Source organism: Strongylocentrotus purpuratus, unplaced genomic scaffold (genome assembly GCF_000002235.5).
Source record: "Strongylocentrotus purpuratus isolate Spur 01 unplaced genomic scaffold, Spur_5.0 spur5_scaffold_6, whole genome shotgun sequence".
NCBI classification, from domain to species: Eukaryota; Metazoa; Echinodermata; class Echinoidea; order Camarodonta; family Strongylocentrotidae; genus Strongylocentrotus; species Strongylocentrotus purpuratus.
The window spans coordinates 26,546,676-26,571,435 of record NW_022145612.1 but is presented as its reverse complement, the minus strand read 5'-3'; the positions used below and the strand labels follow the sequence as shown (position 1 = coordinate 26,571,435).

The 24,760-nt window shown below is 36.0% G+C and overlaps 2 protein-coding genes across 2 annotated transcripts; one reads left to right on the top strand and one right to left on the bottom strand.

The window, feature by feature from the left end:
- Positions 1–141: 141 nt before the first annotated feature.
- LOC105443717 (probable serine/threonine-protein kinase kinX) lies at positions 142–10,655 on the top strand. Its single transcript, XM_031000185.1, has 3 exons — positions 142–645; positions 6,562–7,788; positions 8,233–10,655. The coding sequence occupies exons 2-3, from the start codon at positions 6,574–6,576 to the stop codon at positions 8,530–8,532; spliced, it is 1,515 nt and encodes a 504-aa protein (XP_030856045.1). The 5' UTR covers positions 142–645; positions 6,562–6,573; the 3' UTR covers positions 8,533–10,655.
- Positions 10,029–24,730, bottom strand: LOC583717 (U3 small nucleolar ribonucleoprotein protein IMP4). The gene is made up of 9 exons (XM_031000186.1): positions 24,607–24,730; positions 21,830–21,938; positions 21,412–21,495; positions 20,490–20,596; positions 18,947–19,079; positions 16,218–16,372; positions 14,447–14,541; positions 13,748–13,821; positions 10,029–11,297 (listed from the first exon to the last, which is right to left on the bottom strand). The coding sequence occupies exons 1-9, from the start codon at positions 24,607–24,609 to the stop codon at positions 11,185–11,187; spliced, it is 873 nt and encodes a 290-aa protein (XP_030856046.1). The 5' UTR covers positions 24,610–24,730; the 3' UTR covers positions 10,029–11,184.
- Positions 24,731–24,760: the final 30 nt, after the last annotated feature.

Sequence of the window (24,760 nt, the reverse complement as noted above, 5' to 3'; positions counted from 1 at the left end):
CTTGTAATCTGACACCGGACTATGCAGCCGAATAGGGGTGACCATGGCAACGGCCTAAACAATGAAACCCCAGACTATGACCCCTCGCGAGTATATGGAGTATATACGGCACCCTCCGGATAAGGTCGTTGGGCCATAACGAACCCGTTGTATGCATGCCAGCCCACTCTATATGCACACCAGTGCGTTGCCCCGTTGACAAACCCTTCGATATAATTCCTGTGCAGGTATACGACCAAAGAAAAGCAGGTGAACTTTTGATCCCGTATCAGTACTTTACAAGAACTGACTTTGCGGCAACAGTGTCTTCACGTTCTTGTGAATGTTGATATCATCAATAACAAGCACCCATCATCTTCATCTTGTGGTATGATCAGGACCTTTGCCAACGAGGAATATAATAATACTTTTCCATATTGACGGATGATTCTGGATATAATCATTCTTCTTGTACACGATAATTCTTCTGTATATTCCTGGTGATATAAACATCATACTAGCCCGCAAAACCCCGCCATATCCTCCGACATGAACTGGGATGCGAGGATGACATCGTAATCCATAAGCTTAATCTGGTATTAGTTTGGATGTATACAAGTACAAGATTGGTGTACTAAAGTAACTTTGTGCCATCGTTAATAACGGGTGAGTATAACTCTTATGAATTATACTATAGAGTCATTATACTAGTCACAAGATTTTGTAATTATACCTTCTGAGTTCTGCATGGGAGAAAATGAACAATAATTATAAGTAATGTGGTGTATGTTATATTGGTATTATTTTACCATTGGCGTTGTATTGTACATGTCGATTGTCTTTGAATAATGAGGAGAAACGCAATTGACAAAATCAGTGAGGTTAAATAACTACTACTACTACTACTACTACTTCTTCTTCTTAGCATCTAATGTAAAATTTAGCCACTAATTTTTGTTTAAAAAAAAAAGATGATTGAAAATAACGTTACGAAGTAATACATGCATGCAGCTATATTGGAATATATAACCTTATTCTTTCACAGTCCCTGTGTTTAAACATTAGATCAATATACTGAAATGTATTTTTATTTTTTATTTTTTAATGTTTGCTCAAAAGGCGAAAAGCGATGAACTCAATGCTCATATATTATTTATTACCTACCCCCCCCCCCCCATGCATGATTATTAGAATGATACATGAAAATATGGGACATGCAAAACAGTGAATAGAGTATATACTAATTTTCTCTGTTTTTCAAAATGTTTAGAATAAAATTATTATTAGGTTTATCAATTTTCAACTAAAAAGTATTTCGAAGGTTTTAACTAAGTGATGTTGGAGGATTGGTGACGAAGATGATGATGATTATTGTTATTATCATGTTTATTATTATCATATTATAATGATTTGTGTAACTGTAAACCATTCGATTTTCCCCAAATTTACCCAGAAACCCAGTGATTCTTTTTACCCAACCTATATGCAAGGATGTTGAAAATACATCATTCAAAGTTTACTTTAAAAAAATCAAAACGTCTTTTCCAATTTCAGTGGCAGACCTCCAAATTTTCATATACACAATATATAAACTTGAGATAATTATGATTCGACAAGCGATGAATTTCTTGTTTGCGCTTCTCCCATCCCCAGGTTACAGTATACACGATTTTCAACTTGTAAGTTCCCTTTTCTTTAGTCTAGCCTGTCTAGGGCATATTATTGTGCATTGTGCCCGCCTTAGTTATAAAAAATGTAATTCTCCTATTGAAAAATAGGCCTATAGACTATATTATAGACACTATAGTACTGTTACTAGTTAGCAATCCGTTCTATCCGTGCTCCGTGCAGTGGTGCATACCATGCGGTTGCCAAGTTTACTTCTTAACAGTCATGTAGCCCTTTTTCTCTCACGATAACGTTAGTTGAGTAGAAATCAATACGAACCTTAATGCCAATAATGAAGAAAATCAATTCAATGGTTTAGCATGTGGGCGCAAATAAAGGTTATTTATAGTATACTTATCAACGTTTAGGAGATCTGGCAGGATTATGTATGAATTTAAAGACGTTACAAAAATGTATACTAACAAAATTAAATGCAGTAGCAACATAATGTAGACGACTTAAAATAAAATTATACTTGGATTTACCCACAAACAAACGAAGAGATTGAGACATGAATTTCCCTCCATGTTAAAATACTTTTCATTTTGTAGCAGAAATAATTAGGAGCCCAAGAATAACATAGAAACATATTTGTTTTTTTAACAAAATTTCCAGCGCTGCTTTTCTGAGAGACGACTATGGGATCTAGTGAAAGAAAATACACTTGCATCATTGCACGAATTGTGTTGTCCGCATTGGAGCGTACACATTTTGATATTCAGACCAATTATATTTCAATCATTTTCGTAATCGTAAATCTTACTGACTGTTTCCATTACAATTTCATTATGTGCACCATTCCAATTAATTATCACCAAGGACATTCTCATAACTGATATATATTATGTCCCATAGTTTGGAGGCCGTTGGGGTGACAATAAAATCGACCTTGATATACCAATGAGTTTTGTTGCGGAATGACTTCCAAATAATATAATGTATTTTCATAATCATAATATAAGCGTCTGCAGAGGTAATTTTGGTTTGAGAGGTCGAGGGAACGACGGAAAGATGAAACATGGAAATGTAAAAATAAATTCACTGGATGGACGAAATGGTACTACTTGTTCAGTATAATCATGGAGTTGGAATGGCTACGTATCATGGATAGATATAGCCCGGCATATTACGTACAGCCTGACATTTTGATCTTGATATATTATACCTCAAGTAACAGTAACAGTTGTGTTATCGTATTCACCGGCCATACCCCAAACATACAATAATTCCCCTGTATGCCATCCCTGTGATAATAAACATTGTCGCTCCTATACAATAACCTATGTCAATTTTATCTGCTATTCTGTTATTTGGTCGTCATGGAGTTAATAAACAAAATAGTCTCGAATTACAGTCTCCACATGCAATGCAGACGATGTGTGTGTACCAAAGTGTTATTAGTTTGGAAGAGTATGATATAGAGAGGACGATCGGAGGGTTGTTTTTATAAAGTTGGGTGAAAGATTCCGTGACCCTTTGGAGTTGACAAGGGTCCTCTCTGTATGGGTGAAATGTCGTTTGGTCTACAGCCAATTTGTCTATACCGTTCCCAATACTTATTGAGTAGTAGACAAATTGACTGTCTATTCCCATATGGTCTGCACCCAGCTCGTCAACTATCCACACGATCTCATATAATTGCAATGACGAACCTTCGTCATTGCCTTGTTTTCGTTCACATTCTGCCCCATTAATATTCTTATCGTCCAAAAATCACATTCGTTTTGCACGTAGTGTTTGTTATTCCTAGTTAGGTGCTTTCCTCATGTCCTTTTCATTTCAAATTTCATAGACATAGTCTCTAGCATCTCATCAAGGTCACCTACTTTTTCGATTTTTGAAATCACTCATGCATAACCGTCCAGACGCCATTTTGTCCGTTTCTGGTCCATTTTAAGGCCTTTCTTTCTTCCTTCTCATCTCCACTATCCTAGATCCTACAAACTTCTAACAAATTCCTCTAGATAGTCTGAGAGATGTTCTTTCATCTGCGACATATGACTTGACCTTTAAAATGCCATCTTCGTACTCAAAATTTAAATCTGAAACTGACTCCGTCAAAAATCTCTCAAATTCTTGAAAAATGGACCCCTAAAAATCTAAAACTGCCCTAACTTTCTCATATAAACTCCGTTTTGTGTTTAAATCTTACATTATCCTTATCTCATAATTGCACATAGCCATGCCAAATTTCATGCTCCAATGTCTATGCAAAACATAAATAGCGCCCTCTAAATTTCTGGGAATTGGCTTTCTTTCTGTGGCCGTATCTCCATAATGGCTTGGCAAACCCGTACCCTTTTTTGGATTTAGATACTTGAAGATATGCCCTTTCCAGCCATATACAAAATTATATACCCTAACACTGACCAAATTTGAGAAAAATGCCCTCCAAATTCGCCATTTTCGAGAAAATTCCAAAATAACTTCAACTTGCTCTAAAATAGCGATCTTTATACCTATATCAATGAAACTTGGCAGATATATGTATCCATATAAGTGACAACTGTCTGCCAAGTTTAGTAAAATTTTAATATGTCAGCACAAAGTTATCGCCAAAAATGATGAATTTGCTATGCATTACGTAATAGCGCCTATAATGCGTGCAGTACATTGCGCGCAGATGACAATGGTGTTAAACTGACCGCAATGAAGTGCCCTTTCGAATGATCCCAAGTATGGTATATGTTCACATAGAAAATTTTGAGTAAATCACATTTGAATAAGGGTCACTATACGCTTTCCGCCCAATATTATAACACGTATCGGCTAAGACGGCATTTCTCAGACTTTTTTTCGCCCCCTAAACATCCTTTTTTTTCTTAAAATTTTGCAGTGACATTTAGAGTTGCAGTACGCAGGGCACCTCGTGGCCGGATTTTTGAAATTGGTCGAGGGGGTCATTAAAGACGCCATTTTGTACTATAAATCTATTTTACATCACGTGTTTCGATTGGTTTCTCATAGAAAAAAAGAGAGTGGTTTACAATAACAACCATGAAATTCTCTTTCCAATGATACCAAATACGGCCCATTAAGAGACATCAAGAGAGAGAGAAAAAACAATTTAACTCCGGTCATAATACAGATCCTGTACGTTTTCCGCCCATGCATTACACGCATTGTCTATGGGACATATCGGGTTCACGCTTTTGGCTCCCAGAACGATCTTTATTGCAATGACGAACATGCACCAAATCCCGTTGGTTTTTGCACGCATTGCTTGCGAGCCCTTTCTAGGTTCTTTCCCTATCCCAATTTCTTTCAAACTTCGTAGGCATAGCCACTACCATCCCATCAAGGTCACTGTTAAGGCGTTTCTTTCGCCCTACCTATCTCCAATATCACATAAGCTACAGACTTCGTACGAATTGCTCTGGATAGTCCGAGAGAAGCTCTTTCGTTTGACACGTAGAAACATGGCGTCATTGCACGCACATCGTTGTGACACGATTGCATTTCTAGTTGTCATTTGGTCTAATGACCATTTAGGCTAATATAAACTATAGTTGGTAGGTCTAATTTCCATCAAAGTTGGTCTAATCTTCAATAAGTCTATTACCCATTTGGTCTATCATGCACTCATTTGGTCTAATTGCCATCGGTCTAATTCAGTTTGATAATGCCAATGTTAGTCTCTTATCCAAAATGATGGTCTAATAATCATTAAATCATTAATAATACAAAATCAAGTAAGTGATTATTAGACCTTATTATTGGACCATGTGGGTAAGTAGACTGGCTGGGTGTAGACCATTGTGGGTATAACCCGATTGGGTAGTAGACGCACTAGTTGTAGACCGAACGGCTATAACCATCTGTAAGTAGATTTAATTATTTCTCATTTACCATGCTGATTCCCTGTCGCCATGGAGGTACATGTAGAGAACCAAAGATTCTCCTTTAAATAATTATTATGAGCCATGTGTGCCTCTCCCAACTGACTGCATGATCATCAAACATTTTTAGCTGTGCCTATAATAATCATGATCATGATACAGCAGAAATACTAGAGTTATATTTTAGAAGGACGCGCCAAATCAGATTCATTATAGGAGAAGTCTTAGAAGTGGTTATCCACTCTCATTTCTGTGCGTTCTCCTTTCACAAAGTACAATAGTCACTATGCACAGAGATCTCGTCTTGTTTGTGATAGGTAGCCAATGTTTGGTAACAGTTTCTAACCACAAACAAGGCACAATAGGCCTGTTCTATCAGGGAAACTAACATGCCATGAAAGAAATTTAAGACGTATCTGCGATATAAGATAGAGCCAACTGTCAGTCTATCACAATATTTTAGTTGATCGGCACAATGCGAGTCTTTTCTTCCATAATGAAAGCAACAGTCACAACACATCAATCATGAGACTAATCGAAATTATTCACCATGATCGCCATTGTCATCGATGAATGAACGTTGTCTGAATTATTCACGTTCTTTGCACAGTGGTATTATCTCTTCAATCATCGATCCTAATTCATTGTAATAAACCACAAAGCCAAAGGCAGTATATGACCTTCTAAAATTTGTATTTTACATGTATTATTGTCTTAAAATTTTCAGACATTTTTCATCTAATGTTTTTGTTGTCACTTTCAAGTCACATTACATGGTTCCGAGATATTTATGATTTTGTTTCCCTTAATCAGTTTTGACCCGAATGAAAGTAATTTGAGAATATGTTTAATTATGTGCGATATTACATTGTCACGTATTATATACATCTTGAAATTCTGTTATATATTAAGATAAAAATACGTACTATACACCGGCAAGCTTTCTAAGATAGTGTCAAATATATCTCATATTTTCGAGAAGTTGTAATGTTATGACCAATCGCCTAAATACGCTTGTATAAGTGACTCTTTGACCACCTTATGTTAATATTTCTTTCATTTTCCTTTGTACCAGGATCCTTCAAAGATGTCTGGAGCAGCAGATGACGACTCGGCTCCGTCGAACAGCACACCTCAGACTCCCGAGGGTACAGAGGGAGCACCAGATGTGACAGTGACTGAAAGCAAGCCAGATACCCCTGGTAGCCATGCAAATGAAGACGATGCGTCCAAAAACGATGCATCCAAAGAGGAATCCAAGAGTGAGACTCCAATCGAACTAGCGACGGAGGACGTTGAACCAGCGAAAAGAGAGAATGATGAACCAGCGAATGAAGAGCAAACCGAGAAAAAGACGGAATCCGATACGGGTGACGAAACAGCCAAAGTAGAAGAACCAACCAAAGTAGAAGAACCACAACCTGCAGATGGTGAAGGTGCGGTGAATGCCTCGGAAGAAAGTCCTTCCAACGTCGAAGAAGAGAGGAAATGCGAACCTGCACCAGAGACAGGGGAGACCGATTGTGTAAAGCAGGACGATGCAGAGCCTTTAGGAGAGGTTAATGAGGCACAACCAAACGAGAATGAGAAGGGAGATAGTGTTGAGGGTAAACAGGCTGAAGAGCCTGCTGAAAAGCCTGTAAAGGAAGAAGGTGAGACAGAGGGTGTGGTAGCGACCGATGACAGTGCCAAAGATGAAGGAAATGCCGATGAAGTTGGCTCTGTTGACAAAAACAAATCAGAGAATGAAAGCGAAAACGTGATTGAAGCTGTCACCGACGAGAGTATAAATACCAAAGACAATAACGATGTTGCAGAGGGAACAGCCCAAAATGCTGACGCAGAAATTCCAACTAATATTCCGGAAAGCGGTAAGCAGGAAACAAAATCAAACGAAGGCGACACTGCTCCAGAAACTAAAGACCCCGTGATTGAAGCATCAAACTCTGAAAATGTAGCGAATGAACCCGTACCAACGGAGAGTGTTGAGGATACGCAATGTGCCGAGGAGAATCCCCAATCAAACAAAGATGACGTAGCAGCGATTGTGAGCACCAGTACTGGCGATGCCCCTTCGAACCCTGAAGAAAGGACAGAACGTGCTAAAGTGGAAATCTCTGAATTAGATTCTGTGAAGTTAGAAAATGAGCGTTTGAAGAAGAGAGTTAAAGAACTCGAGGATGAGATAGACAGGATAAGAGAGGGACGTAAGGAAGGAATGAAAGTCCAGGCAGACTACCTTGCTCGGGAACTCAGTCAAACGCAAGATACTGAAAAATACCTCAGGGAAAAACTTGCAGAGGTTAGTATCCGGAAAAGATGAAATTTTAAATTAACCCAATTCTTACTGGAACCTGGTGGTCCCTGTGTTAAGCCTATGGGAATTAGATAATCCAGTAGTCAACGGGTTAAGAATATGTGAATTGCCTTCTGGTATATTTTGCCCCCCAAAAAATATTTTGTACCAGAACATAAATCGGGAATCTTGATCAAGAAAGTTTGTAAAATTTTGGATCTTATATAGTTTTGCTATTTCATATATTAATAGATGTAATTTTTTCCCTAGCTACAAATTGGTATAAATGAGAGTCGAGAAACACTTTGGGTCGTAGGTTTGGGTTTACCCCTATTTTTATATGGAGTGATATAATAAAGGCTTTACGTAATCGTTAATAATTACATATCAAAACAAAGGAACGACAAGAAGGAAGTTTTTAATTGTACATTTTCTCTTCTGATCACGCAGGTTCTGCAAGAGAAAGAAGATAGTGAACGACGGGTGAAGGATATGCAGCTTCGTCTCAAGCGGTTCGCCAAGGATGATCAGGCTAAGGATGCTCGGTTGGCCAAGATGGAGAAAGAGCTTCGGGAAATCACGCACGAAGTTCAGATCTTGGAGAATATGCTGGACGCAGACACACTACGTAGCGTGCAGGAACAGCGGGCGAGCGGAAAGGTTAACGGACCGAGTGGCGCTGGAACAGGAACGAACAAAGGAACGGCACAACCTCCGCCGCCGCAATCGAAAACATGCGTGATTTTGTGAAAACTGTCGATTGAAATAAAATCGTGGCGACCATAAAAACACGATTACGGATGTTTGAGATGTGATAATGGCAGTTTATATCGAGCTAAACGAAAGTGCCAAACACGAAACAACCTACATGTACCTACAAATTCTCTACTTTGACGTCTGTTATTATTTGTAAAAAGAAAAACTTCAAATTGGAACATCTTAAACTTTATCTTAAACTTTCAAATAATGGGCTATTAATAATTGATCAAAAAGGGAACCACCATACAAGTGACTTTTCTGAAATAAATTTCCCCAAAAGATCTTGAAAATCGTTAACTGTGAATCTATTCCAAAGTTCCAAACAAGAACTTTTGCTTCAAGTCTTCAACCATCCCTTGGCTTTTTCTTCCACCTTTAAGAACATGGTAATTGTATGAATTGTGAAAATCGATTCAGATCTGTAAGTGAGCCAGTTAACAGGGTATACTAAAATGCAAGTAGTAACCTTGATACGAAATTTTAATAACATACTTCATTTGCCATAGATTGATAGAATGCATCTGCAATTTTTCAAATACTTATTTTTCCAGTAAATATATATTTATAATGTTAGATATACCGGTACTTTTAGAAAATACAGACACCTATATTCTTTTTTAATGTGTGCTTTATTCAGATATAAAAACTTTTAGAACTATTTACTTGCCAAATTGGTTCTTCCATGTGGGTTGGCTAAGACTAAGATGTGTGCTATCAAATCTTTGAGTTACCTCTATTAGTTTTCTCTATATTTCCGCCCGTGTTCATAGATTGTCACTCTTACACTATTTAATTGCATCATTGGATATTTGTTTGAAATGTGATTTAAAAAAATATATATTAAAAAACAAATTCACAAGGTTTACTTAGAATAGGAACTCAGTAAAATATCATTTGTACAACACCATTACATGTACAATCTCTTTCGAAAATCCATGTATATTTATTTATATTTTGTCTTTTCTTTCTGCAATTGTTTTTATGTATGCAAATTAGATCAGAATAGTCACGATAAAGTTGTACAGATTATCTCTTTGTAAAATTTATGTAGTGCCACGTATATGTTTCTGTTTTGTGTATGGATGTAGAAAAAATGACAAGGTTATGACAAGTACAATGTGATAAAACCAAGAGTTCATCAGAAAATGAACCTTTTAATTTTGACCTGTGCTTCCTCAGCAAAGGGAATGTAACAAAAAACATAGATTTTGGAGTGAGATATTCTATGAATCAGGTTTGCAGCATAATACACTTTGCGATCTTGCTGTCAATATGTATTCTTATTGAGACAAGTTTGAATTAGAATCAGACCAAGAAAATGACCAAATTTTTTTTCGGATCCAGGATAAAAATCGGGAGCGCCAGGAGGGTCAAATCTGACTGACATGAGCGCTATACAAGAACCCACTATTATTATTATTTATTATTTAAATATGACACAGTTTTTCTCAGAAAATACAAAGTGACTCAAAACAAAGTAGATTCCATTCATTGGGTATCGCAAAGATATCATATACTTAAAAAGCACATGGATTTATTTTTACATGTATGCCTGTGTTATTACAATGGGGTATATAAGTTAGGTATTTTTGTTTTACAGGAATTATCAAAATAAGCTCAGAGTTTGCATGGGCAATCTATAAATAACATGGCTGCCACAACCTGGTCCTGAGTTACTAACATAGATATGTGCATGTACTCAAGTTGGAGGTGGTTAAACAATGATTCAGTACAAAGCTTTGATAACCTTGATGATTTAACTTTTTTTTAATTAGAAACAAATGTTGAAATATGTATTAGTTTTGGGATTTTAAGAGAAAGTAACAATCTAACTTCCACATACATGTATTTCACATCTGTTTTATACATATTTTTCTACATCTCAGTTACTATTAGCATCTTGATTGGGTGAGGGGTTAAAGGTCTAAGATAAGGGTAAAGTATGGGGAGAAAAGCCTCTCTCAATGAATATTGTATCCGTCCATAGGTTTTATAACCTATCTTGAACGTGCCATCCATCTGATCTATGCTTACCAACACTTGACATTTTATATTATCTTCCAAAGATTATATTCCATAATAAAGATACATCAGTGTATATAACAAACAAAAAAGTGTCTTACTTTGTTATTTTTGTCTGTGATAAGCCAATTATGATATTTTGGTTTTTGACAGCTTTATTACATGATGATGGACATTCATAATATCAGTGAGGACAACAACAATATATAAATAGCTATGGTCATTTAGGTTTCAAGCTATTTCTGTTATCTAAAAGAGGTCTGAAAAACTCAACATGTACCCTTAGAATACACTGCTATTAAATAGAAAATATACCAAATATAATAGTGACAAAAATGGAGAGCACAACTAAGTCCTGCAAGTAAAGGCCTTGCTGTTATCCAATGAGGTCCCAGGTCAATACTCCAAGTGCACATATTGTTGTTTTTATGTCAATTTCCCAAAGGGTTAATTAATATCAGTTATCACCACTTCCGACATGCAGTGAACAATAATAATGTTGCTCTGATGTTGTTTGGTCAGGAATTTTATTGAGACTAACGGTAGACATCTTTTGACTCCGGTACAGTCTTTTCTTATACACCATGGAAGAATATTAATGACGAACAGGTTTACATCTCATCAATCGTTGGTTAGATGCTTGCGCTTCTTTGCGGTGTTCATGTACGGCCTGGATACCCATTCTACCTCTGCAGTGTTGGATTGGTCTATCGTACCCAAGCGGATCTCATACACTGAATCAGAGGGAGAAGGAAACATGATACAAATTATTCATTTCAACAGATACTAAACTTCTTTAATTAGTTATAAAGAAGAAAAGAGCAACATGCCATCATGTAATGGTGACACTTATAATCAAAGTAAGAGAGATGAAAGGGTTGCACAGTCAAACCTGCTTTAGTGACCACCAGTCAACAAAGACCACATTTTGTGTTTCCCTTGAAAATGGTTTCTCATTGAAACATTTTCTAAAGGAAACCGTTTACAAAGACCGTTTTTTGTCTTTCCCTTGGGCGGTCCCTGTAGATAGGTTTGACTGTACCAATTTAACACATGGAGGCACACACACATCGGCAACAGAGTATCAAATTTTTCATAGAATAAGATATCACGCCTATGCTAAACATGCACAAATGGCTATTGCGAATGAGGGCAGAAGGTTCATTCTATTTTTAATTAAATGAACAAAAAGCAGTGTGATAGTCGGTGCATGTGATGGATAACTGGCTAATTATTAACATGGAGAGATATGGAAGTATAAATAGAAACTCATTAGCTTGTTGACAGCCAGTTTAATCACTCAAGTGTCGTTAAGGCCAAAAGGGATTAATTTGTGAGGCTGCTGTATTTTTTTCTCATAAAAGTAATAATCTTGAGTTTTCATTCTTTTAACCATGGACATACATTTCATTATCTAGTCCACACTGACCATTTAAACAAACAAATTTTACAGATCTTTCTGTGAGTCTCGGACCTATGAATAAATAATTCATTATAAACAGGAGAGACTGCATGCTACATGGCAAAAAGTGCGTTGTGTTACCATAGTGACCATAGCAATTAGTAACAACCCTTGAATCTAATTTCAAATTTATGGATGTTTCTTTATTCCATTCACCCGTTATTAATGAATGAACTACATTACTTGGAATCCAGTCTGCATACATTACATGTTGTTAGTAAACCAGTCAATTAATACAAGCATGACAGATTCACTGGTGCTTGGATATCAGTACAGCACCAGGGACTTAAAGGTATTACAAAGTTTTGGTATGGGATCATGAATTTGGTTCAAATTAACATATTGGATGCATATGCGTTCCTACAATATTCATTGATCGTTGTCCCGGTTGAAATCGAGTCTAAAGTTATGAAATTATAAATAATAAACCCTATTTGTTGTATAGCTCCCTCTCAAGGACAAGATACCAATTTAGCTATGAAACAATGTTTCTTGACTAAATTCGACCGATTAGCTATTCCCGTTTGGAAATTATATATCACAACTACATATTCTGAGATTTTCATGGTCGCAGCTACCATTGTACGGCCGTAGGCGCTATTTTAAATTTATCAACATTTACCGGGAGCACCGGTAAATTTTTATATTCAATCTTTCTCGAAAACAGAAGTGTTTTAGGGGTTAATTTTGTTAGTGCTTATAATACATCCACAGGGGCATCCAAATATATCAAAATTTTAAAGATTCACTATCCACCCAATTTTCAAAATTTCCCAAAACTTTGTATTACCTTTAACCCTACGTTAACTGGGGGGGGGGGGGGTCAATTTGACCCCCCCTGTAGAAATTTCGCGACTACTCCGAAACCGCGGCAGATATAACATTTTCCTCTCATGACTTTTTACTTTCGAATGTTACGCATCTTTTAAAACAATTTTTTTGAAAATCGGACCTACGGTTACAAGGTCGCGTGACCTTTTGTCTTTGCATGTCAGCCCGAAAATCGCTTATTTTCGTGATTTGTGTACAAAACATATGTAAAAGTCATTTTTCCTAAAAATAGATAAAACATTGGTTATTCAGTCTTGTTTAAAGTTTAGATGTTTGTTTTGGGGTCAAAATAGTTGAATTGTAGTTATAAATGAAATAAAACAACAAAAACAATAAAATACATAAGTTAAAAAAACAATGAAATACATAAGAAATTATAAAAACAAGAGATAACATAAGGAATAACCTGGCTATTCCAATTTTTTGTGTTGTATTATTATTCCAAATGGTCTAATAAATATACGTAGTGAAAAAGAATACTTAAATATGAATAATCTATGATTTATGGGCCGAAATGTGAATTTTATGACCTTATTTGCATAAATTACCATAAATATGCAAATGAGTAAATTTTTCAAAAATTTGAAATTACCATAGTATTCTATACACTTCACTTGACATGCATGCAAATTTTCGCGGCGATCGGCGGTGAAACGGCCGAGATCTTAGGGGGGGGTCAAATTGACCCCCCCCCCAGTAAAAACCTGGTCTGAAATAGCCCAGTTAAAATAGGGTTAAAGATTGTGTCACTCTTGCATTCTGACACTACGAGAGAAAAAAGAAATACTGCCAAGACAAGACTATTGCTTATAAATCGCACATGAGGTATGGAGGTTGGGTTACTACGGAACAAAGCAATGTGCTTACGAGGGACAACAGCATGCCACTTACGTTTCATCTCAAACCTTGGGCCCACTTCGATCAGGTCTACATTCTTGTGGTCTACCTTCTTGTACGTATGGTGTCTGTGGATAAATCACCATGGTGATAGATAAACAGAGATAAGATGAGCATACACAGTTCAGCAGCAATGTTTAGATTGCTCCTGTAATTACACCTGATTAAGATGTTTATCTGAATCTCCTCTAAAAGCGGTATGACCTTTGACATTCTTTACTATGATAATCCAATTGGTGTATGCCTTTTGTACAGCATCCACCGTTTAATCTAATATTATGGTTTCAGAGTCCCTCCTCACATATTTACTTTCTCAATGATATTGCAACAACGTAGATTAATAAATTATGTTCATACCCTAGAATACCTGTTAAGTACAGAAGTACAGAAGAAGTTCATGATTATTTGGGTTACAAGAGACCTCATCGTTGTCCTGTTTACACCCGTCCCCCATATATTTCTGTCATATTTACTGCCTCTTACATAAATGACAAACACTTTAAAAATTGAAAGCATCTGTTCATAACTTGTGTCTGCCCCATTATGGGATAATGAGTCACATGACTCCCAGTTCTAACATCACTACACGAGATAGAGAGAGTGAGAAAGAGAGAGAGTTGGAAAGAGAGAGAGAGAGAGAGAGAGAGAAACAGGAACCAGAAAAAAAGAAGGGGGGGGCAAAGAGACATTTACCTGAATGAGATACTATCATCATCATTTGCAAATGTGATGACTCTCTTACTGTCTTCCTTGGGTACAGGAAATAAATACTTCAGTATGCTCATCACCTGCATAGACATCAAAGAAAACAAAGCAGGAAGAAAAATGAGATCAAATACACACTAAATGCAGCATTACAGAGAAAGATTAAAAGGAAATTCACAAGCGGTTAAACTAATTATCTCTCAACAAGTGATAATAAAAGAAGAAAAGTGATATTACCTACACACTAAATGAAGATTTTTACAGAAATGATTAAACTCTCCGTCTGAAATAATTAATAATATTCCACTGCACTAATCATCCCCTAACTATAAAGTGATTATATCTGTAGTCATCTGTTTTTCATAATAAATTTGAACATGCTCCTTAAAATAAAGGTATGACTGAACATTGGCATAATATGTTCAATTTGAAATATCAGAGACAGTGTGTCCACTGTGATTTAAATGCACAATTTATCAGTCCACTCAAAGAGTGCATTTTTCATCTTACTTCATTTCATGAAGCCTATTTCACCAAAACAAAAGGCAAAGAAAAAACATTGGTAAAACAAAGTTTAAATAATTCACCTTATCAGATGAAATGCAGGCAGGCAGAAAGCAAATAACTCTTATAACATGTAATTTGAATGTTAATGTTTATTTTTATCTTGTATACTGCACACATAGGCAATTCAGCTTATTGCTGCAAACCTTGCTGATTAATAAACCATTTTTTTTTTAACCCTTACTGTACTGGGGGAGGGGGGGGGGCCTGGGAGCCCCCCCCCCCCCTCAACATTTTCGTAGATTGCACCGCAACCGCTTGGAATTTTGAATTGTCGCTTCATTACTTTTTTCCCTCAAGTCTTACGCACATTTTGATACCATTTTTGTCGAAATCGGATATACCTGTAAGGTGTTACATAACAATAAGTATGCGCATGGCATCAAAAATATGCTATAAATTGCATATATTCATGTACAAGCAGAAATGTGAATACAATGAATTGATATCAAATTGCTTTTATATGTTTCTCAAAGTAACTTGATGTATTCCAGAACGAAAGAATACATTAGAAATAAAACAATAGATATAATAAGAAATAAAAAACAATAAAATACAAAAGAAAATAAATATTTGAAAATCGCATCAAATTTGCATAAATTATCATTATCAATTACATCAAAATAACTATTTTGTGTTAGAAAAGAAGTTTCATATGAATAATGGGTTTCAATTAACATTCAAACAGTGGAGTATGACAATTTTTGTAATGATTCTAGTTCCCTGTATATTTCTAGATTTGATATTCATGAATGCGTATTCATAATTTATGCAAATTAACCTATGCATTTTCAAATATCATAAAAATAATGTAACCTCATGAATTTGAGATGAAGGAAATATTTTTTCAATACATTTTCAACATTCTTCATAAGTCTACAGACAAATATGAAGAGTTTTCTGTAAAATGCATAAAATTAGCATTTTGCATAATTAATTAGGCTATAACGACAAAAATGTGCATATTAGGAAAAAACTAATTATACCATCTTGTTCCTTACATAAATATCTACAAACATGCAAATTTTCGTGTTCATCGGACTTTCGACGGCCAAGATCATAGGGGGGGGGGGGGGCCTCCCAGGCCCCCCAGTCACGAGGTACTCAAAATAGCCCAGTACAGTAAGGGTTATATTGAATGAATTGCATTGAATGCATGGATCATGCATCTTTTTTCTGAAACAGAGATACTTACTCTTTCACCCAGCTTTGACTTGAAGTTGTTGAAGATGAGATGAGGGTAGGCTTCTGACATGGTACCTATCTTGGGGATGTCATGCCTTAGTACTGGATTGAAGAGAGTGAAGAATGCTGTAGGTCCGTAAGGCAGATGGCAAATCTGTAATGCATCTACAATCAAAATGGATATGAGAAAGATGGTAATAGTACGTTTGAGAAATAAAAATGCAATATGTAAAAGCTGGTGTTGACTTACCCAAATAATTAATCTACAATCTCATATCCATATTCAGAAGTGAAACCTAGTTATGTTTTTAGAAAAATGATATGAATATAAAACTAATGTTTGATTCAAATTTTTACTAAACACATCTTACATTGCAAACATTATGCAAATGAATGCATTAAAAAGTCAAAGAATTGGTTTGTAATCAAGAAAATAAGAAGCCAAAGCAAAAATAAAGATGGCTCATTTTGAAAAAGGATCAGCAAATACATATGAAGTTGATCATCAATAAAATCATGCAGGTTGGAAAACTTATCCTCTTATTGTCATGCAAACCATAGGTTTAAAAATACCTTTATCCAGGTATTGTAATTACTATGACAAGTGAAATTTAATTATCATCATGAGAACTTTTATACAATCATATTCTTTGAAGAATGACTCCAGCAGTAGTAGCTAAGTGATCTTGATCTCAAGAAATGAATGACTTTTAAAACTTTGACTGCCATCTTTCAATCACTACTGTATTTTATTTAACCAATTTTCAAATGTTTTTATTTTAATGTAATTTTAATCTTTTGTAAATTCATTTTTAATTAGTCTTTAGCTGCTTTTTTAAATGTATGTTTTTACAAATAAAGAAACCAGTTCAATTCAATTCAAATCAATTCATAATAAAACCTTCACAGATAATTGTATTTTCCTGCGGTACAACGTATAGCAGGAAAATGTTGTATATGCGAATCCGTTTAATGATTACGTAATGGGAGTGGCGAGACGCCACGATCCCGCGAAGCGGGATGGTTTGAATAACTTAGGCAGGTGTAAGTTATTGTATTGAGAAGGAAAGGAATGTTCAGAAAGGCATAATAAGAGCGGGAAATGGGCGTGGTAGCCATTCTAGCTTTGTCAGATACTAGATACACGACACGACACGACTACGGGGACCGAGCCAGGAGCGACAGCTACTATACGATGGAGCCGATGGACATTGCAGAGTTAGTCCGTTTACTGGATAAATTAGAAAAGCTCATTTCAGACAAGCGTAATCATTTCCAGAAGGACATAAACGAATCACAAATGGCTTTGAGCGAAGTACAGTTATCAAAGATGGAGGAAATAACCAACACGACGTACAAGTTCAAAAAGTTCATCCAACTGGCAGACCAGATGGCATCGCATATCATTAAATCGAGAAGCGAAAACACGAACAAGAAGTATTTTGCAGCATTCAACCGATGGGATCAATTCATCAGTGCAGAAGGAGGGAATTCTCTTCCAGCTGAATCTATTCACGTCGCCCTACATGTGACTCACCTTATTGACAAAGGGCATTCATCGAGTGTTATAGAAGGTGCTGTATACGCCATTATGTGGGCTCATAGTCTTAGAGGGTTCAGGGATCCAACAGACAATTGTTTTGTAAAGAATTTGTTGGAATCTGCCAAACGGCAAAGCAAGAAAAAAGTAAACAAGAAAGATCCAGTTACTTCAGATCAAGTTAAAGAGCTATGTAAGAAGCATGTTCATACAGAGGACGCAATTTTGCTTAGAGACTTAACATTATTAATTTTGTGTTTCACAGGGTTTCTTAGATATGATGAAGCAAGAGCATTGAAGTGTAATGATGTGTCAATTTATGATGATTATATTTCTCTTAATATTGCTAAGAGTAAGACAGATCAGTATAGACAAGGTAACAGTGTAGTCATTAGCGCCGGTGTGACAGAAGCTTGTCCAGTCAAAATGGTAAAGAAGTATATCAGAGTTGCTCGGATTTCTTTAGATTCCAATCATTTTTTCTTTAAACCGGCATACAGGTCTAAAGGATTTAGTGCGCTTATAAGGAAAGAAAAACCTTTAAGTTACACGACAGCTAGAGGGTAATTTCTTTGTTGAAAGAAGTATGTGGGGATGCAAATCTCGGATTGCATTCACTGAGGGCAGGTGGAGCCACTATGGTTGCTAATACATCAACTAAAGCGAAGGATGGATATGTTGTAGATACATTAGATAATAAGCTTGAGGTGACAAAATCCTTAATGCTTTAGGCATATTATGAATGTTTTCCATTATAGGAAACGTTTTTATTTTGAATGTGGAGTATGAATTGTCTTGGAAAAACAGATATAATATCCGGCAATATGCTTTTTATTAAAGAAGAGGAATGAAAAAAAGAAAGAAAAGAGAAATCGTTATATGAATTGATGTAATACATTTTTTCTGCAATAATGGTTAAGTGATTATGTTTTGTTAAATAATCAGAAAGGAATATTCAAGAAAGTTGAGCATTTAAATCTTGAGACGGATTAAATTGGAATAGATTGTTGAATATTTTTTTTTTTGGTTAAATTGTTCAGTGTGCCACAAGGAAATGCACCCGTTCTTTTTTACATCTAGGTCAGTCTGGCAGGCTTTCCCATAAAGTTTGTTATTGATGTAATCTGTGAGTCATTAACTGAGTAATGAAGGATGAGAATATACGAGGCATTTCTGATGAGGTGGTGTATGTTTTTTACCTGGTACTCCTCTGTGTTCATGGACCATGATAAGATCAGTGACATCATTCGCTCTACAAGCCTGTACCAGCTGACTGATTTCATAGTTTCCTCTGTTTAATCTCTGAGCATTGGGTAAGATCAGCTTCAACTCCTAGCAATACAAAAGCAAATATAATAAACATGCCATTAAAATGACCCAATCTATCTCACAAAGCAATAGACTGGTTTATATTCATATTCATATTCGTAAATATTCATATTTTATGCATACTTCTTACACAAAGGTTGTTCTTGACATTCTGAAAGCTTGTCCAATGCTTGCCGGACATAGCAACAAGTAATATATGCAGACTGGGTTCAGAGTATTGTAGTTCATTCATCAATAACAGTTTAATGCACTAAGTAGTCACAAGGTCCCGGGAAAGAAAGTAAGAAACATCCATCAATGGGAATATGATGGTAAATCAGTCTATCTGGTGATCATTATTTAACTTTATCTATTAACAAGAGCAATAAGGAGATAGATCTTACGGCAGAGAACAAAACCCCAGTACAGTTTGGTATACTGTCATGTTAAATCCCTTAATAATCTGTTTTGTCGTTGTAAATATTGGACTAAAACATTTTCTTCCGAGCCTTTGATAGTCATTGTTAGCCAATCTGCGTATAAGTAGTATAAATAGAACATGGTATATTACACAACTCCCAAAGTAAAATTCCAATCTCTTTAATCAGGCCTATCAAATAAAACATTTGTAATCATTTTTTAAAGTCCTATTAGTTATATTAATTGAGGGGGGAAATGCTTTAAAAATGTAATATAATACAGATTTTAAAAAGCAAAAAAAAAGGCTAAGTTACAGATCAAAGAATAGTACACAAATATACAATGACACTCGAGGATCTAGCTGAAACTATTCGCATCGAAGGAACATCAACTAGTACTATTCTCCAGAGGGCCATCGGCCCGAGGGAGAAAAGTACTAATGATGTTCCTGAGTGTGAATAGTTTTAGCTTGTTCCGAGAATGAGTCATTTTATATTTGTTTTATATCCCTTCCATCTGTATTATTCCTTGTACACTTCTGTAATAACATGAACCTTATACTCACATTCACATCTACATTCAGTGATTCAGATCGAAAAGAAATAAAGAAAATTGCATGGCTCAAATGAAACATTGAAGGATGTAAAAATGTTTAGCTGGCGTTAGTGTAGTGCAGTTATCGCACAGCGTAAATTGCATATGGCTTGAGCGCAGTGACATGACACCGCAGGGGTTGACCGCGCAGAGCTAGAGGCACTTTGAAATCATGTACGCGCTCGCTGGGAAAACGCATAGTTCAAGAATATGCGTTTTTTTATTGTGACGTCACGCATAGTATCTTTTTTCCCTAGGGAAAAAAAGGTACTATGCGTGACGTCATCAATAAAAATGAACTATTTCGATCTAGTCGGCAGGAAACGTCTTTTACAGTAAAACTATTTTTTTTCTTGTTGTGTACACACCTAATGCAACAATCTTACGATAAGGGATATAACACAGAATATGAAATATCACCTTGGCGAATTGTTTCAGTTTTGAGCTTGGATCTCTGGATGTTGTGAGCATGATCTTGGGATCTTCTACACCAGCCCATCTATATTCATCATCAATGTGATTCAGTTCTAAAAGGGAACAACATGAGATGATAACTTTAATAAAACAACATTTCATTTACCGTACCAGTACACCTAATCAGGAATGTATGATCATAATAGCATTCACCTGACTGCAGGCTTCAAAAGCATTTTAGGAAACAGGCCCTTCAGTCAATAGGAAGGGAGGTACCTTTGTAAGAAGACCTCTCATTAAACGCAATCATCAAGGGTCAATAATGAAATACACAAAAAAAGGACCATAGGTTTATTTGAAAATTGAAAATTCAGCTTCTTTTCATGGACAATAATCAAACTTTAATAACGTCTATCAAATCTGAAATGTTTAATTTCAATTGTTATTATTAGGAGGAAGGGCATTATGTCCATGACAAAAAACATGACCAGTTTGTTCTTAATCAATGATATTTTCAGGGGCCTTGGTAGCTTGGAAAACCTATAAAAAATGTCAAAATTTACAAGAATCTGATTTAAATAATACAAAGTTGTATGCTACATATCTAACTTATATTTCAAACAATATAAATGTTATCTTACCTGATATCTGAACATAGACCTTCAGTGTTTTAAATACCTAGATTCCTTCTTATTTCCATGACCTGATTCTTAATATTTTCTAAATCGAAGTAAATGAGTCTCTATGTTTACAACTGACGAAGCTCAATAAACTATAAATATTTGGATGAACGAGCAAACTAAAAATTTGCCCAACCGTTTTAGAACATTTCTTTTTTAAGTTTGCAAATGTTCAACTTAGTATAAATATTTCATATTTACATTTAACAGCATTATAACAATTGTAATACAGAAACTGGATCACTCACCTTCTCCTCCTTCATCATCAAAAGCCAAGGACTTCTGAAGAGCAAGCGCATCCTTCTGTAACTCTGTTGGAATCTTCTTGTTTTCTGTATGATAAAACAACATGACACAAAATGGATGAAATAATTCAAACACAAACAGAAATGATTTTGACTTGAGTAAATTACTTCAGCCCTAGAGCTGTAGTTCAAATGAAAATAGATGAATATTCAAATCATTTGTATCTAATGATCAAACAGTAATACCACTCTATTGAGATATATTTATCTTGTGAAAAATAATGATTGGTATATTTGACTATACATTTTTCAACCACTTTATAATCACTACCTGAAAAGCATAAGCATGAAAGAATTAAACTGGAAAACATGGTCCATTCAAACAAAGGCTTGCTTTAAATATTGTTAAAAAAAAACCTACCATCGAGAGCCTCTTTCAGCTTTCTCTTTCTGTCTCTGATGATGCGTTCTTGCTCTTCCTGAGACTTTCGGTATAAATACTCCCTTCTCTGACGAGCTTGCCTCCGTAACTATCAACGTGGGGAACAAAGCAAATGAAAATGTTAGCTCTTTGAGAAGACTTGTCAACGTGTTCCTGAAAATTTTGAAGGAATCTGCTGAGGTTATAAACACCATTTTCAATCCCTAAAATGAGAAAATTTAATGGTATCTTGATCTTTATCAAGCAAAGTTTACATTTGTTGCATTAATTTATCAGGGGTGATCGATAGTGAGCACTAACCAAAAAATTTGTTCTTTCCCCTAAAACAACATTCCCCCTCCCCCCCCCCCCTCCCTTTTGTAATATTTTTTTTTATCAGGAAAATAAAAGGGAAATCAGGGTTAAATTGGAAAGATTTTTTTATATTTTAATCGGTTTAGGTAATTATTAGGCCTGATTTATTAAAGCATCATAAGTGAAACCTACTCAAGGAATGGTCAGCATGAGATGGGACTGCATCCTCAAACCAAGGGTGGTAGTCTGAAATTGTTTTATTTCAATTGTAAAAAGGTGCAGCACTCCACAGCAGTGTCGCTGAAAGTTGCTGCATATAGCAACACTTGTGCCATTTCACACTAAACCACTTGCTATTTTCATAAAGAAAGCATCAAATTGGCAATGTGAAATCAGCCTTTTTCATACACGACATTAGACCGAAAACTTCAGTCTCTCTAATCGTCGGTTGTTCCACTGAGACTACGTCTGGCTCCACTAGACCTCCGATTATAGAGACTGAAGATTGTCCTATCGGGACTGTATGGAACCAATGGTTCGGTTCGGCAGGACCGCGATGAATGAGATATGCTACGAGATTTTCACTCTTTACTAGTGCTGTAGTCAAACGTTTAACCGTCCGGTATCCGACCGCCCATGGCGGATTCCGTTTTCAATTGGACGGTTTCGTTATCCCGTTTTTTTTTTTTTTTTTTTTTTTTTTTTTTATAATTTTTTTTTTTTTTTAATATTTTTTTTTTTTTTTTTTTTTTTTTTTTAAAGTTTCGATTTATGCCCCTCCACCTGGCAATGTCTCCCAGCTCAGTAATCGGTGTGATGACTTACCACTTGGAAACTAGAACAACACTCCAATTTGTCTGTCATCTTGGTTTGAAAGAAATGTTTGTAATAGATCTCAATATATATTCATCCAAGTTTAACACATGGTGTACCACAAGGTTTTATCCTAGGTCCTCTACTGTTTTTAATTTACTTTAATGATCTTACACATTATTCTAAAACGACATTGTTACTATTATTTGTGACTAGTTCACAAGCCCAAATCGGCGCCTTCAGTTAAATCACCTTCCTGCTTTTTCACACGGCGAAATTTTTTTTTTTTTTTTTTTTTTTTTTTTTTTTTTTTTTTTTTTTTTAATAAATCGTTTAACCGAAAACCGTCCGGTTTTGACAGGCGGTTAAACGGAATTGGAGATATCCGTGATGTTACAGCACTACTCTTTACATCCTCACACATGCTGCAATATGACAATAATTAGAGTCTAATTAAAAATAACATATATATAGCTTATTTGACTTACGATAGCTTGCTCATTTAGATCCTAAATTAATGATTAATCCGAGAAAGTCTCGTCGTCAACATTATCCGTCTTGGTTTTAGTAGATGAATATTAATTTTTTCTTTTCGAACGTCCAATAGCTACCGTAGCTACATACGAGTCGGCCCGGCTTGACCAACGAACTCCCACGAAACGAGTGCTCTGATTGGCCATTGGCTATGTTTTGGTAGGTGGACCCGGAAATATATCGGCCGCCGGGTAATATTTCGAATGCATGAACGTAAGTGCTTCGCGGTTCTGAGGAACAAATTGGATAATTCATATAAGTAAGTCCGAAAATTTCACATTCTATAATACTAATAGGTTAGCAAATTTTTAAAACTGTAATTAGGAGATATATAGACCGACCTAATTTACATCTGATTTAGAAATCAGGAAATTAGATCTAAATAAAGAAAATCGGGGGAGAAATGTCGGTAACGAAAAGCTGTTACGCTGTGGCTCTAATTTACCCCCACGGTACGAGATCTCTGGGTTGCCATCTGTATTGGGGAATGACAACAAATGTCAGTTTTATTAAAGAAATGACCCGAATCAGATGGTTATTGCTGTCTAACACGACATGTACAATGCCCAATGTAGATCTTTTTGCCATTCTGGCAGAATCAATAATGCAAATTCCTTTCAGAGATTAACGTTCTATACTTGACCCAACCGGCTGTTTAAATCGTTTTCTTAATCAGGCTCTCGAGCTCAGACGCTAGACGCGGAGCTCCCTCAGTCCCTGGAGTTAGCAATAGCACGAGACAAGGGTTACTGTCTGTGTATATGGGGAATGTTAACAAATGTGAGTTTTATTAAAGGTTCCCCATACCAGACGTTTATTTCTGTCTTATTTTTGCCAACAGTCCAAAACCAAGCCAGGGGCGCGGGCATGGCCATTCTTCGATCTTCCATACGGCTACGGCCTACGCTTCGCCGCCGGAGCTCCGGAAAAATCTTAGGCGAGGCCGAGGCTAGCGCAGCGCCCCGGGACCCGGCGGCGGCATGGGCTGGCGCTGGCCTTGATTAGCGTAGATCTAGATCTACATCTGCAATCTTACGAATTACAGCCAACAAAATTGTCCCTATTTCTTGAATTTTACCTTGATCATTACAATAATATGTATGTAAAATAGTTACCATTGTTAACACTTCTAAAAAATGAGAAACGGTGAAAAGATCCGTGATGTCTTCTCCAAAGAATTTCCTGTCGCTCGTTCACGTGCGTCCAACAACACAACTTCATTCATAGACTCTTTTTTTTAGACGCGCTGTTATTCGTCAATCTTTCGAA

Bases quoted from the DNA above. Each gene is read 5' to 3' on its own strand.
- LOC105443717 (XM_031000185.1), top strand. From the start codon at position 6,574: ATGTCTGGAGCAGCAGATGACGACTCGGCTCCGTCGAACAGCACACCT. The intron at 7,789-8,232 runs GTTAGTATCCGG...CTGATCACGCAG, and splicing joins TCAGGGAAAAACTTGCAGAG to GTTCTGCAAGAGAAAGAAGA.
- LOC583717 (XM_031000186.1), bottom strand. The intron at 16,373-18,946 runs GTAAAAAACATA...TTTTGATTGTAG, and splicing joins TGAACACAGAGGAGTACCAG to ATGCATTACAGATTTGCCAT. The intron at 11,298-13,747 runs GTAAGTGGCATG...CCTCTGATTCAG, and splicing joins CCCAAGGTTTGAGATGAAAC to TGTATGAGATCCGCTTGGGT.